General features: G+C 34.4%; 1 protein-coding gene across 4 annotated transcripts in view; it reads right to left on the bottom strand.

The window, feature by feature from the left end:
* The window catches only part of LOC127876240 (serine/arginine repetitive matrix protein 1-like), an 84,892-nt gene that overhangs the window by 45,468 nt on the left and 22,957 nt on the right, over positions 1 to 16,467 (bottom strand). For all 4 annotated transcript variants that reach the window (XM_052421307.1, XM_052421308.1, XM_052421309.1 and 1 more), the window contains exons 6-8: positions 14,445 to 14,558; positions 3,133 to 3,273; positions 1,225 to 1,356 (exon numbers count right to left, since the gene is read on the bottom strand). In XM_052421307.1, coding sequence (XP_052277267.1) covers positions 1,225 to 1,356; positions 3,133 to 3,273; positions 14,445 to 14,558 — 387 coding nt within the window. The remainder of the gene's footprint in view (positions 1 to 1,224; positions 1,357 to 3,132; positions 3,274 to 14,444; positions 14,559 to 16,467) is intronic.

Below are 16,467 nucleotides of genomic sequence, written 5' to 3'. Positions count from 1 at the left end.
AATATAAATATCATGATATGCAATACATTTCACTTCAAAAAGAAATGACATATACACATTCAAGGACAAGAAAGGAGTTGTGTTTCATCTAGAAAAAATAATGGGGTGCAAATATAAACAAGAAATGTGTTTGTCGGAAACACAATGCCCCCTACTGCGCCGCTTTTATTTTTTTTATTTTTATTATATCCCTTTAAAAAATATTACTTCCCTTGTGAAAAAGATCTGTACCTGCCAAATGATATAAAATAAAAATTATCTCCCTTTAAAGCTTGTTACTTCCCTTGGATTTTGTTTTTTGACCTATAACCTTAAAGGATGACCTTGACATTGACCTTAAACCACTCAAAATGTGCAGCTCCATGAGATACACATGCATACCAAATATGAAGTTGCTATCTTCAATATTGCAATAGTTATCGCAAAACTTTAACCAAGGAAAGAGTTTTGAAACAGACAGACAGGCCAAAAACAATATACCCCCAATCTATCGATCCGGGGCATAAAAAGATGTAGCAAGAAGAAACACTTCAGAAATCATGCACCTCCCTTATGAACTTTAAAGCTAAACATAGGGATAAAGAAACTAAAGAATTAACGCTATGTGACAAGCTCAGACAAGGTAAATTTGGCTATTTTTTAGAAAGCAGGTGCTTCATGAGATCTTGTTGATAATCGAACTAGGCAAATATATTATTTCGATAAACATGATAACCAAGTTTCATTATTACACCATTCAACTATTTGAGTTCATATATTAAATTAACACTTTTGTTCTGAAAGGTGCCAAATTACTGCCCTCCCAACTGCAAGCCCACAACAACTGTTCCATTCCCATACTATGCCCCATTTAAAATAAAAAAACGAAAAATAAAAAATATATAATGTAAAAATTCTACTAAGATTCACGATATTTGATTATGAAGCCAAATAAACAAGATAAACTTATGAAGTAATGAACCCTAGAATTTTTTCAAAATTTTCTAACAGTGCTGACAAATTTGCTGTTCATCAAATAGTAGTAATAATCATAGAAATTTACAAGCTCGGATTAAGGGCTTCCATTCAAAGAAAAAATGTGACAGAAAAGTTAAGAGAATATCTTTAAAGCCAGAAAACACAACCATAACAAGACACAATACCTTCTAAGGTAGATAACTCCATAGCATGAAAAACTATCTACAAAGGACAGAGAGAACTGTGCAGCTATAGCCATACCCTCACCTCGTGCAAGTAATAGTTTATGTCCCTTGGAGAGCCCACCAGAGGGCGCTCTTCCTCACGGTAATTAACGTGACTGGGCGACACCTCTGCCTGGCGTTCGAATGCACGCAACCGCAACTGTTCGGACTTTTGCTAGAATTGCAGCAGCGACAAGTGCTTGTGAGACATTGCATGGCAAACAGTGAATGGTGTTATGTTGATTGGGAAACCCCTAGAAATTGTTTTAACAAGTGTTTGAAAGGCTTGTGAGTTCACTCATTCTGTTGAAACAAACTGTTAGTAGCAATTCTACAGGGCTCCAGATAAGTGCTGTTCTTTTTAATACAAATATAGTTCTGATATTTTCAAACAGAAATGCACATACATCAATTCAAGTAAAATTAATGGTAAACAAGATATGTGTTTGTCAGAAACACTATGTCCCCTTTTGCGCCGCTTTGAAGCTATATATTTAACCTTTGACCTTGAAGGATGACCTTGACCTTTCACCACTCAAAATGTGAAGCTCCATGAGATACATATGCATGCCAAATATCAAGTTGCTATCTTCAATATTGCAAAAGTTATTGCAAATGTTAAAGTTGACGCAAACCAACAGACCAACCAACCAACAGACAGGGCAAAAACAATATGTCCCCCACTATAGTGGGTGGGGGACATAAAAAAATGCACCTCTATTTCTTACTTGGCAAAGTCATGGTCCAATATTTATTGTGTTAACGTGTTATTTAATGCTGCATGCATCTTTATGTTTTATTAGCTTATTAAAAGCCTGAATCTGCCTGACCCATACTCCCTACGGTTTTGTATTAATTTCGACCAGCTGACATGACCTAAAGAAATTAGCCTACCCATTTGAAGCCTTAATCTGGAACACTGACTTGAAACACACAAATAACATGAACACAACATGTATTTGATAAGAATAAAGTTCTTTCTTTTCTTGTTGTGCACCTGTCATAGAGCGTATACATTTATCAACATCACATATATGATCAAAAAACAAATGTGGAAATAAACAAACTAATAACTGTCAAAACTGTGAAAAACATGGTCACAGACATAAAAATAAATCCTTAATAAGAGCACTGCATAGTGGGTGCCAACGCTCGGCTGCGGGTGCATTTTTTAATAAATGAAAGCTTGTCAAATTTTTTTTAATTTATTTTTTAGAGGTCACAGTGACCTTGACCTTTGACCTAGTAACAAAAATGGATGTGGCATGTGGAACTCATCAAGGTGCATCTACATATGCAGTTTCAAAGTTGTAGGTGGAAGCACTTTGATTTTAGAGCAAAATGTCAAAGTTTTAGCACGACGCCAATGTCTGACGACGAGCTGGCAATGACAATACCTCGGGTTTTCTCCGAAAACAGCCCAGCTAAAACTGGAAAAGTAAATGATTGAAAACAGCTGAAACAGTGAATTTTTCATATTTTGAATAAACAAAGGGCAATAAATCTGAAAAATCCGGTGCTTAGTGCCTGGCAATCAAACATGGCTTTCATTTATATCAACAAATATTTGCAGAATGTTTGGTGAAGATTTGGTGAAAAGTGTTCAAGCAGAAACATCAATTTTCATACATAAAGACAATAACTCTGAAGTTTCCGGTTCAAATTGATGGGTTATAAAACTTGGCCTCAACAAAAATTTCCAGAAGTTTTATAAAGATTCTGTAAGAACTGTGCATCTTAGATAGCAGAATGTTGCGTGCCTAACTTCCTACCCTTCCATCCATTTGCCAAGGGTGTTCCCATAAAAGGTTCCCCAAAGATACAGGCCTTTATAATTACAAGTTTCTATGTAATGAAGGTTGTGAAGTCCCATTCTAGTAGGCTGGATTTTTTTTAAACAACTACCATCCCACTCACTACACTGTCTAATACTTTGTGATATAACACCTACCTGATCTAACATTTCTTTATATTCCTTCTTTTTCTGTGGAGCTGTTTCCTTGAGTTGTCTATCGTAGTTTCCTATGTTAAGACCGCCTGGAGGAGTCACTGGTCGACCTCGCATAGCCCAGTAACGCTCTTCCTTGGCTTTCTACACACAAACAGATGTAATATTGTCATGCAGTAAAGAATCTAAAAAAAAACACAAAAGAAATGTCATATATACAAATGCAGCAATATACTCAGAAATGTCATATAGAAACATGGAGTATGATTGTCCTCAGCAATTTTATATAGAACACATGCAGCAATGTCCTCAGCAATGTCATATAGAACATATGCAGCAACTTCCTTATAAATGTCATATAGAAACATGCAGCACTGTCCTGAGCATACAATGTCATATAGAAACATGAAGCCTGACTCATTGTCTTGAGCAATATACATCGTGGACATATTAACATGCTCTTAAATTCATAAAATATTTTGAAGTTTTTTTTTTATGAATACATCCATAATTTCCATACCAAAATGTGATATACCCTCATCTTGTGCAAGTGCTGTTTTCAGCTCTTTTAATCAGAATGAAAGATAACAAAATATATGCAATCTTTTTTAAAAAAGAATTTGACTTTTCCAATGTTTATTCTTTTATATTATACGATTTAAACTTACTTACATTTTTTTTTCTTTTTTTCATCATATTTTTTAGAACCAATATTGAATATTTAATTTTTTTATAAAACATAACTGTTTACTTTTATTACATCCAAGGATCTTTTTGAAAAAAAAAACACACACAGGGAAATTGCCCTTATGCATGCATGTCAGATGGTGAAGACTTTTCACATCCTGGTATAAACATTTTAACTAACTTATAAACCATGATATGTAATGTGGTATAAGTGTGACATTACCTCCAGACATTTATTTACTTAAGAAACTTAGAAATGTCTAATACAAAACAGTGCACAACTAAGAAGTAACAAGAGTTCCGCAGTCAGAGACATATGCCCCCCCCCCCCCCCAAACAGGGCTTTGAACTAGTGAACCCAATTTCAATCGGGGTCATCTACTGTCCAAGACAAATGCGCATGTTAAGTATCAAGCCAATGGGTCAATTCGTTGATGAGTTATTGATCGGAAACAATTTTCACACTTTTAGCTACAGTGACCTTGACCTTTGACCTAGTGACCCAAATTTCAAAAGGGCTCATCAACTGTCCAAGGCCCATGCACATGGGAAGTATCAAGCCAATCAGTCAATTTGTTGACGTGTTATTGATCAGAAACAATTTTCCTGCTTATTGTAACGGTGACCATGACCTTTGACCTAGTTACCCCAATTTGAATAGGGGTCATCTACTGTCCAAGGCCAATGCACATGAGACGAATCAAGCCAATCCCTGAATCAGTTGACAAGTTATTGATCGGAAACAATTTCACACTTAGTGTGTAACAGTGACCTTGCCTTTTGACCTTATCTACTGTCCAAGGCAAATGTGCATGGGAAGTATCAAGCCAATCGGTGAATCAGTTGACGAGTTATTGATCGGAAACAATTTCACATTTAGTGTGTTACAGTGACCTTGACCTTTGACCTAGTGACCCCAATTTCAATAGGGGTCATCTATTGTCCAAGGCCAATTCATATGGGAAGTATCAAGCCAATCGGTAAATCATTTGACGAATTATTGATTAGAAACGATTTTACTCTAAATTCATTAAAGAGTCATTGATCCGAAATGATTTTCACACTCCGTGTTATAGTGACCTTGACCTTTGACCTAGTGACCCCAATTTCAATAGGGGTCATCTACTGTCCAAGGCCAATTCGCATGTTTAGTATCAAGCCAATCAGTCGATTCCTTGATGAGTTATTGATCAGAAACAATTTCCCCACTTATTGTGACAGTGACCATGACCTTTCACCTAGTGAACCCCATTTCAATAGGAGTCATCTACTGTCCAAGGCAAATGCCCATCTTAAGTATGAAGCCAATCGAACAATTCGTTGACGAGTTATTGATCGAAATCGAACTGATCTACTGAAAGACAGGTAGACCAACATCCAGCAAAACAATATACCCCTTCTTCTTTGAAGAGGGGCATAAGAAGTGATGCGCTTGTTAAGGCTTCATAAAGTTATAATGAATAAAAAACAAGAGCACCGCCTTCCGGTGCAGACCGCTCATCTATTTTTCTTTTTAAAGGTGTAGGGACCTATCTCAATTTCAATCACAAAGGTGGAGTGGAGAGGGGTGTATAGTGTGGGGGTGTGGTCATTTATTACATAACCTTCCAAAAATGCAAATTTTTTTTATTTAATCTATTTGGGGGGGGGGGGAGGGGGGATTCTTGGGTGGGATGGTTGGACGGTATTTCAAAAATAAAATAATAAAAATAAATATTAGTGTTTTTTAACCATGTTTGAAAAAAAAACAAGAGATGTGCTCGTCACAATGCCCCCTATTGCGCCGCATTGAAAAATAATAAAATGTTTTTTTTACCTTTGACCTTAAAGGATGACCTTAACCTTGAACTTCCACCACTATAAATGTGCAGCTTTATGAGAACGCCGCTTTGAAACATTTTATGTTACCTTTGACCTTAAAGGATGACCTTGACCTTGAAGGATGACCTTGATCTTGAACTTCCACCACTCAAAATGTGCAGCTTCATGATAACGCCGCTTTGAAATTTATTTATTTTTGACCTTTGTCCTTGAAGGATGACCTTGACCTTGGAGAATAACCTTGACCTTGAACTTCCACCACTCAAAATGTGCAGCTTCATGAAATCCCCACTTTGAAATTTATTTATTTTTTACCGTGAAGGATGACCTTGACCTTGTACTTCCACCACTCAAAATGTGCATCTTCATGATAACGCCACATTGAATTATTTTTTTGGACCTTTGACCTTGAAGGATGACCTTGACCTTGAAGGATGATATTGACCTTGAACTTCCACCACTCAAAATGTGCAGCTTCATGAGATACACATGCATGCCAAATATCAGTTGCAATCTTCAATATTAAAAAAGTTATGGCCAATGTTAAAGTTTTCGAACGGACAGACACCATATATTTTAAATTTGACCTTGTAGGATGACCTTGACCTTCAACTTTCACCACTCAAAATGTTCAGCTCCATGAGATACACATGCATGCCAAATATCAAGTTGCTATCTTCAATATTGAAAAAGTTATGGCCAATGTTAAAGTTTTCGGACGGACAGACGCCATAAATTTGACATTTGACCTTGAAGAATGACCTTGACCTTTCACAACTCAAAATGTGCAGCTCCATGAGATACACATGCATGCCAAATATCAAGTTGCTATCTTTAATAGTGAAAAAGTTATGGCAAATGTTAAAGTTTTATTTCGGACAGATGGACAGACTGAATTACATACTGACGGACAGTTCAACTGCTATATGCCAGCCTACCGGGGGAATAAAAATTATTTTTTTGGGATGGGGGGTGGGGGTATAGTGTGAGGGCATTTATTAGATGATCTTTAAAAAAAATAAAAATGGGGGGAATTGAGGGGGGATTCGGGGGGGGGGGGGGGGGGGGGGGACGTGGGGGATGGTTTGAGTGGAGTCTATTGTGGTATGTCAGGTAATAGTTTTTTGTCAAAGTATCAATCAAATCTAATCGTAAATGAAGAAGTTATGGCAATTTTAGCAAAATTTAATAATTTGACCTTTAGAGTCAAGGTCAAGGTAAAATTCAACTTGCCAGGTACAGAACACTCATGATAGCATGAAAGTATTTGAAGTTTGAAAGCAATAGCCTTGATACTTTAGAAGTAAAGTTGATCTAAACGCAAAATGTAACCATATATTCAAAGTTACTGAGTCAAAAAAGGGCCAAAATTCCGTAAAAATGACAACCAGAGTTATGCAACTTGTCTTTTACAGTCCCCTAATGAAAGTTTGCAAGTGTTCCACGTAAGGAAGCAATACCTATGATACTTTAGGGGTAAAGTGGACCAAAACACAAAACTTAACCAAATTTTCAAGTAATAATTCCGTCAAAATGCCAGTCAGAGATGCATAACTTTGCCTGCACAGTCCACTTACGATAGTTAGTAAGTGCTGCAAGTACATAAAGCAATAGCTTTGATACTTTAGGAAAAAAGTGGACCTAAACACAAAACTTAACCAAATTTTCAATTTTCTAAGTATAAAAAGGGCACATAATTCTGTCAAAATGTCAGTCAGAGTTACATAACTTTGCCTGCACAGTCCCCTTATGATAGTTAGTAAGTGTTGCAAGTATGCAAGCAATAGCTTTGATACTTAAGGAATAAAATGGACCTAAACACAAAACTTAACCAAAATTTTCAATTTTCTAAGTATAAAAAGGGCACATAATTCTGTCAAAATGCAAGCCAGAGTTATCTAACTTTGCCTGCCCAGTCCCCTCATGATAGTTAGTAAGTGTACCAAGTTTGAATGCAATAGCATTGATACTTTATGAGAAAAGTGGACCTAAACGCAAAACTTAACCGGACGCAGACGCAGACGCCGAAGCCAAGGTGATGACAATAGCTCATAATTAAAAAAAAAAAAAATAGATGAGCTAAAAAATTGTATTACTAATAAAGGATATGTGTACTCAAATGAACATGAAATTTACTTTTTGTTTAAATGAACTAAGATCAATTCATTTGTTCTATTGGTTTAATGTCGTATAAGAATGACTGTAAAAAAATTATATTTAAAAAAATAAAAGTTCACTCAAAGAATGTTTGGTACAAAAATAGGTTTAAAAGGCTAGTACAATTCATGAGGAGCTAAGATATTTAAGATAACAAATATAAATTTGTAAATGTTCAACAACAGGAATATATGAAATTATAAGTAATCATCAACATTACATACCCTTGGTTATCCATATTATAAGTGTCACCAATAATAAATTGTGTTAGTGTTCATGTAACTAGGACTACACCATATGAAGATATTGTCTGTTCAGAAAAATAATCTCTAAATCATAAATGCATCAATGCATACGAAACCTGTGTATCAAGTTACAAAGGGTGAAATTGAAAGGAATGCTTTCTTCTAATTGTTTTTCTGTGGATCGGTTAGTAAGCATTGTTTTGAGACAGTAACAATATCCCTTGTACCAAGTCAATACTTGTACTATCAATACACTGTTTTAAATCAGTCAAACTGCCAGCAATGTAAGAAATGGTATGTATAAGAGTATTATTGCCATATTAAAGCTGACCTTTGTTTAATCAAATTTATTAACAGTGGTAATTAATTTCCAACTGTATTCCTTCCTAGTTTATTAAAATTACTATGAATTTCTTGAAATTTAAACTTGAAAAAACATAAATGAATAAATGTTGTTTTTTTTTCACTAACTGATACTTTTGTTTCTTTTTCTTTCTTTTTTTAAGTATACCTGCAACAATTCCAATCCAATCATGCTTAATTTTAGCAACTTTACTCAATGTCTCCTTAAACAAGAGATGTTTGTTAATAATGCATGCCCCCACCCCCTACTTGCAGCAAAGTTGTCACACTAACCTTACCTTTTTATCTCTTGGTTGTAAAATTATTAGAAATTGTCTTACAAATTGCCTATTACAAACCAAAATGACCTTTGAACTCATAGTCATGACCTTAAAATCAATGAGAATATTCCATAACACACAAGTAATTACTATACCATTGGCATTATCATATGTCAAAGTATTCTCACCATAAGAAGTCAAAATAAAATTACTGTAATAAGCCCCAGAGACCTTTACCTTTGACCAGTTGACCTCAGAATTGATAGGTCAATTTAAGTCAATTAAGATAAACAACAAGAAAGGTCATGGAAGGAAAAACATACTGCATTACATCTAATTTCAGCAAACATGTAAGCCTTCTTTGGCAATAGTTAGTCTGTGTAACTCATTGGGGGGTTTATTAATATTTAACTCACTTTTGTGGGTTGCACAAAAGAATACTTCAGTTAACCCTTTCCCAATTAGAAGCAAAGTGACAATGGCTATGTGCAAACAGCATAAAACCACAACAGCCTGCGAGTAACCCGCAGTCTGTTCAGGTTTTATGCTGTTTGCTGTTCATCAGTAACAAAATGTTGGAATTGAAGCCTTAAAAACTTGAATCTTGTAAGAAAGGTCTTAATTTAAATATAACTTTCTAAGGGACTACAAATGCGTCAAAATACGTATCCATTAGTGGTTAAGGGTTAAATGCAAACTGATTTGATTATCATAAAATAACTTCAAAAATAACCTTACATGTTGTATAAAACTATATATTGCTTGTGAAAAAATTGAATATTACAATATTTGAATTAATTTATAGTTACAGCCATCATTAGGTTACAGTGCAAGAAGAAGATTAAAAGAGACTAAAGAATATGTGATAGTCAAACACACATGCCCCTTGTTGGTTATGAAGGACACATTTGGACAATTAAAGAGTTGTAAGAATTGGAGTTGGTTTTAGACAAAAGTGAACAATCTACTTAACCACTCACAAATGGAAAGACCTTAGGACAGACAGGACAGACAGGACAGACAGATATTTCCATAAAGCAGCCTCAGGCACTGAAAGACCTCAAACTCTTAACACAGACAAAACAAGACTATTGCCAAGCAATAAAAGTCCCCTACCGGCTCCACCATTGTCAGAATTTTTAAATATTTTTTTTGTTGCCATAGCAACGAGAATTTTTGACACAGGAACAAAATAAAATGAAGTGCGTAATGTCCTTTTTGCCATCTATCCATGTTTCAAGTTTCATGAAAAAATATTAAGAACTTTTAAAGTTATCCAGAAAAGTGTGACAGACAGACTGATAGACAGACAGACCAAGCGCAAACCATAAATCCCCTTCGGTGAAACCGGTAGGGAACTAATAAAATTACAGACATTCCCAAAAGTGCCGGACTGTCGGACCTGACCGACGTTTTTTACGACACTGGTCTGATTGAAAATGCTATGTTGCTGGTCCGAATGTCCAGTAAATAAGTAAAGAGCAAAAGTTTCTTTATTTAATAGAATTTAAACCTGAAAATAAAAGAGAGCTAAAATGAAATAAGAGCAGTTCAAATAATGTTGTATTTTTGTTAACATGCTTCATGACATGTAACTGCGCATGCGTAGCGAACACATTCCTTTGCGAGTAAATATGTCAATAGTTTTTATGGTAAATGAAAACACGTTCGGCAACTCAGATCGTTGTAGTTGGGGTATTAACAGTTTGCACCGAACAAATTTACACTTAATAGTGCTTTTTCGTTGATGTATATATCTGTGTGGCCAGTTTGTTGACATTTGTAGTTAATAAATTCTGAGTTGTCATATAATTTCACGACAAGAATATATCTGTGATTGACATTTTGTAAATACCGATAATTACTTTGTGCTTTAAAAGCTTATAGTATGTTAAATTATATAATAGGTATCCTACATGTGTAACGTTGTTTAAGGTACTTCATTGATTCTTACAAGTATACATGTGATTTATGTGCAAAAATAATTTATTTACGTTCTTCCATCCTGTGGACTTTAAATACTTTTGGGAATGTCTGAAGTAATTCTGTAAAATGACAAGTCAGAGTGGAAATAGTTTAGCTCAAACATTTTCGTATATTAGTTACAGCTTTGCGAATAAGTCTGGCTAAAAAAATAAAATAAATAAAAAATGTTTTATGTGCAAAACAAGAGATGCGTTCGTCAGAAACACAATGCCCCCTACTGTTTGTTTCCACTGACATGGCCTAAAAAATTAGGGTAGGTAGGTAGGCAAATAATTTTATTTTTAAAAATATTTTTTTTTAGAAAATGTCGTACATGGTGCATCTTCTTCTCATTTTTTTGTGTATAACTGTATGTACAATAAATTTGATGATGTATGTAATGCAATATGGCTTTATTTAAATGCTTTAATGAAATAAAAACTTGCTGTTCATTAATTTTGCATTTGTTGCTTTCCTTATTTCCGAGTTTAATGTTGACTTCTGGCAGCGGCTTTAATAGTCCATTTTATTACCAATAAAAGGCATTACTAAAGTCGCAGTAAGCTTGACCCTCAGTGTCTATAGGGATTCAGTGTTGTTATACTTTCCGTTCCTTTGGAATCATGGAGTATATACTATATTATTTATAATTTATAATATATTAAATAGCCCAAAAGCCATGCTTGGGGGACGCCAGTGGTGTCGCATGTAACATTATCACCATGAAACAGACCCAATCAAACTGGGTGTGCTATTATATTTCTTGGATGCAGTTTATGCTTCCAAAGGACCACATTTTCAGATTATATTATGTACTAGTGTCGTGAGGTCTATCTACCAGGGCTAGCGCTGTCCCAAAATTTCTTTGAGCCGACCAGGTTTTTGTTTTTCACTGCGGGAAAACTGGTTTTGAAATAATTATATATACATTTACTATCAACTTGTTTATATTCTTTTAATGACAACAAGGGCATATCACATATCATAATGTAACATACATTTTTCAATATACAAATAATTAGTATGGTACTTGTCAAAGTACAAACATAAGTTATTTTATAGATGAACATTTAATAGGGGTGTCGATTGTTCCAAATTTGAAATCCTGAAAATTAGGCCGGGGGTCTTGGAACCGCAGCCGCAGGAATCCAACAGGAATAAAGGGCAGATCCACCAACCCATCCAGAGCCTTTACTAATTGTTCTTTTTTATAGTCTTTCCAATTGTATTTTCAGGTGAATACAATTTAAAATATTATAAACCACACCGTCCGTATCACCGCATGTGCATTCGTCATTCTATTTCTTCTATAAAGAACTTCTAAAATAAATTATAATCGACGAAAAATAATGTATCCGAAAATGACAGTCCGAAAAATTGTACGCGTTTGCCACATTAATTAAAATGTGCATATCGTTTGACTGCAGACATTGCAAAACCTAGCAAATATACAATATGGTTGCCATATTGCTTTACAATAGCATTTTTATGGGTAAAAAACAACTTAATTATCACCTTTTAATTGCAAACGATAATCGGCAAAAAGGTGTAACATCGTCGAAATAGAACTAATTATTTAATTATCATCCTTTAATTCAGATCGATAGTCGGGAGAAAGGTGTTAAGTAATCAGCTTATAAATAATTTATTTATTGGTACGCTTCTTTTGATTTGCTAATCTTTAAATACGACATTTGCCATCGGCCGCTATATTGTTGGCAGACGACAAGATCAACTGACTGTGTATTCCAAGTGTACAGTGTCTGCGCATGAATGACCCAATATCATGTGTGAGCAAACTCATTGCTGATTGGCCAGCTACCACGTGCGCTTCAATAACAATAAAAATGATATGCGGATAACGTAGACAAGTTTGACAAGTTTATTGACCGTCGCCTAAAAATACGCGGTCCGATTTTTTTCGAATTTTGGGCTCAAAAAAGATTAGGACCGGCGGCAAAAAATTAGGTAGGGTCGGGCCACCGGAAACAAACAATTATTTTTGTTACGCCTAACATTTCTATTTATCATTTGGCAGGAATAGACATCATCTCCCTTTAAAGCTTATTACTTCCCTTGGATTTTGTCAAATCCAACTGGAGGGGGGGGGGGGAGTCTGTAGACAGTCAAAAATGACCAAGTCAGACATCACTGACAACCAAGGCCGGTGGTTTATCAAAGAGATCATAGCCAGAGTTCATCTTGTATCTATGGACATAAGTCCGCAGGTATGTAAAGAACCCTACCATTCACAAATTAGTACAGGAAAGAAATGATAATTATATCATTTAAAAAAAAACTTTGACAAATCAATCATTTGAGTTATAAATAATCAATATAAAAAGTCTGTACAGTAACTGTGAAAAGAACTTAAATTCTTGGTAAGGAAATATATAATCTGAGATTCATAATTATATAAATTACTTCCCTTGAAAATAATTGTCTCTAACAAATCTCTATTTTTAGTAGCAAATAATTAAAAGCCACTACTGTGACTGTAGATTCACCACTCAAAATGTGCAGCTCAATGAGATACACATGCATGTCACATATCAAGTTGCTATGTTCAATATTGAATAATTATCTCCCTTTAAAGCTTATTACTTCCCTTGGATTTGTATTTTTGACCTTAGACCTTGAAGGATGACCTTGACCTTTTACCACGATGTGTTTGTCCGAAACACAATGCTGCCTACTGCGCCGCTTTGATTTACTTAACAAAAATACATAATTTAGCAGGTCAGATAATTTTGTCTATTTAAAGCTTATTACTTCCCTTGGATTTGTTTTTTCGACCTGTGACCTAGTTTTTGACCCAGCATGACCAATATTTGAACTTGACCTAAATATTGTCTTAATACAACTTCTGACCAAGTTTCGTAAAGATCGGATAAAAACTATTTGAATTAGAGAGCGGACACGAAAAGTGTGACAGACTGACAGACGGACAGTGCGAAAACTATATACCCCCTTTTCTTTGAAAGGGGGCATAAAAAAGGTTAGAGACCAGTTCTGACAAGAAAAGACTTCAGATTATCATTAAGTGACAAGTAAGAATAAGACATCAACGAAAATGGAACTAAAATCCTTTTTTTTCACATATATATTTAATTATTTCAAGTATATTATTATTATTTTTGCTTTACACACATTAAAATGATAATTGAATTCATTTTTTGTTATCTGTATATTTTACCTATTTAGCTTTACAACATGTTTGAAAAATGTCTGATTTAAAGAAGTTCAGTGTTGTTTCCAAGCATTTAGTTTGGTAAACTAACACAAAACAAGAGCACCGCGTAACGGGTGCCACGCCTGGCTACGGCTGCAGTTTTGAATAAATGAAAGCTTGTCATAATTATTTTTTTTTAGAAGTCACAGTGACCTTGACCTTTGACCTAGTGACCCCAAAATGGGTGTGGTGTGTAGAACTCATCAAGGTGCATCTACATATGAAGTTTGAAAGTTGTAGGTGGAAGCACTTTGATTTTAGAGCCAATGTTAAGGTTTTAGCACGACGAGGACGACGAGCTGGCTATCACAATACCTCGGGTTTTCTCCAAAAACGCCGAGCTAAAAATACATATTACTAAAAAATCATACAAGTACATGTATTTACAATATTAGAATTAGAAAATGGTTAGTAAAATGCAAAGAAAAACTGTGCAATATATGTCAATGTATATCCTATTCTAACTTCAGGCAATAGCATGTTACAGAGCATAATACATTCACTACTACAAAAGAGTGTAACCAAAGGACCAAGTGCTCTAGAAGAGGGAGGCAACTACAAGGTGTGCGGTTGTGACGGAGTTACCTTCTCTATTAATTCATTATATTCCCGTTTCCTCTCCTCATTTAACACTTTCCTGTTCTCCTCATAATTTATGGGAGGTTTTACAGGAGCGCTTTGGGAGTATTGGTATTTGCCCTTGACAAAAGTGAGAAAAATATGAATCAACAAATATGATAATATTTTGGAAGGAATAACCAACTAGCATCTTCTTCGTTTTAACGCAACCAATTTGATACTGCTTTGCTCTGTCCTTGAATAGGCAGTTTATGGCGTAGGACACTTCATTGGTTTTAAAGGAACTGACAAAAATGCTGTTCTGTTTAAAAACAAATATAAAAAAAATATCTAAGTATTGCTCCACAAGATTGACCTGATACTTGTGAATTCTATAAGCATAAAATACAAGCTAGAATTATATATCAAATTAAAACATAATTTTGTTTGTGCACATTTTTCAAAAGATTTATGACATTCAAGCAATAATTTAGTGGAATATTCTGTCAATTTAGTTATCGCCATTCCAGTATGGCAACTCGATCATGTATTCAACATAAGGGTATTTTATAACATAAGCATAAAAAAAAAATCAGGTAAATGATGTTGAGGTAAACAACTGGGTTTGGTTAACTAGCATCTCTGATTATATAAATTCAAAGATATCTACTAAACTATGAACAAGAGGGCCAGGTGGTCCTTTATTGCTCACCATAATGTCTACACTTTGTAGTTTTAGGATTTTTTTTTAAAGAACTTAACTGTTACATGTATTTAATTGGGAATGTAACAGATTATACCTGTTAACCAAGTAAATTATCAGTTAACTGGTTACATTTTCTTTGTAAGATTTAGTTGTAACTTTTGTCTTAAAATGCATTTTAAACAAAACTCATTTTAGAAGCAATTTTAATTTACTCTACATCTCACTTTAAACAACCTGCCACGCTAATGACGGGAATAAATAAAATGCAAATAAAAAAGAAAGAAAACCAGTACCACAATAGAGCAAAAAACACTGCTTAGTAATTAAGTCTATATTAATACTATGTAACTCTTAGGATATGGCCAGTTTCCCAATATATCTTGATTTGAATATTCTTTCGTAAAGAACCAAAATATATGATATTACCATCAAAACCCTAGGCCACAGTCTCAGACTACAATTGTTATGTTTTCAATTTTAAATATATATTTAGTTCTGATGTCATACATATATTTAAGAACCCTGGCTGAGGAGTGTTCCTTAAAGCTTAGATCATGTGCCAACCAAGAATCATTCTAATGAAGTTTTTTGAAACTGCACCAAGTGGTTAGGAGATGTTGTTTGAAGGATAATGTTTAAGCACAACACTGAGCACGGAAGACAACGTTTGACGGATAATGTTCAAGCACAACACTGAGCACGGAAGACAAATAGTGATCACAAAACCCAACCATGAGTATGCTGTACTCGATCAGGTTAGCATAAGAAAATAAGAAATCTTCATGCTAGAGATGCAATACCATATAGTTGTAACATGTTGTCTTCAAACATTTAACATTTTATAAAGCCAATAGGATTCTTATGTCAAGTAAATAATTATTAACTTAAGCCATTCAAGACGTTGAAGCAGGTTAATGTCTCAATATATCATGCTTTCTTTCTTATAAAGAAAAAAAGGTTATTTACGTAAACTATGTACATATATATAAAATTAAACAGTTTTTAGTTCTCAACCTCTTACAAGGGTAAAATTCATTTAGCTACATGACATGATTGGGATTAAATGCCCCATAAAACTAATTTTAAATGCAAAAGGATTTCACCTTTAAAGGAAATATACAATATTAATAAATTATAATATTACAAATGCTGGAAAGCTGTTGTATCAACTATGATCCATCGTTGTATTGTGAAATATTATAATTTTTATGTGTGTGGTTTTTTTTTGCTAAAGAAGGTTATATTTACTTTACTGTATGATGTTGGCATCACTTTTTGTGTTTATACATATATTAATAAAGCTGATGAAGGCTGTGGCAAAAACATATTTAGAATCAAATTAGA

The sequence above is a fragment of the Dreissena polymorpha genome, chromosome 4 (genome assembly GCF_020536995.1).
Source record: "Dreissena polymorpha isolate Duluth1 chromosome 4, UMN_Dpol_1.0, whole genome shotgun sequence".
Classification (NCBI taxonomy): Eukaryota; Metazoa; Mollusca; class Bivalvia; order Myida; family Dreissenidae; genus Dreissena; species Dreissena polymorpha.
The sequence above is the reverse complement of the archived record's forward strand: the minus strand, read 5'-3'. Positions and strand labels throughout refer to the sequence as shown.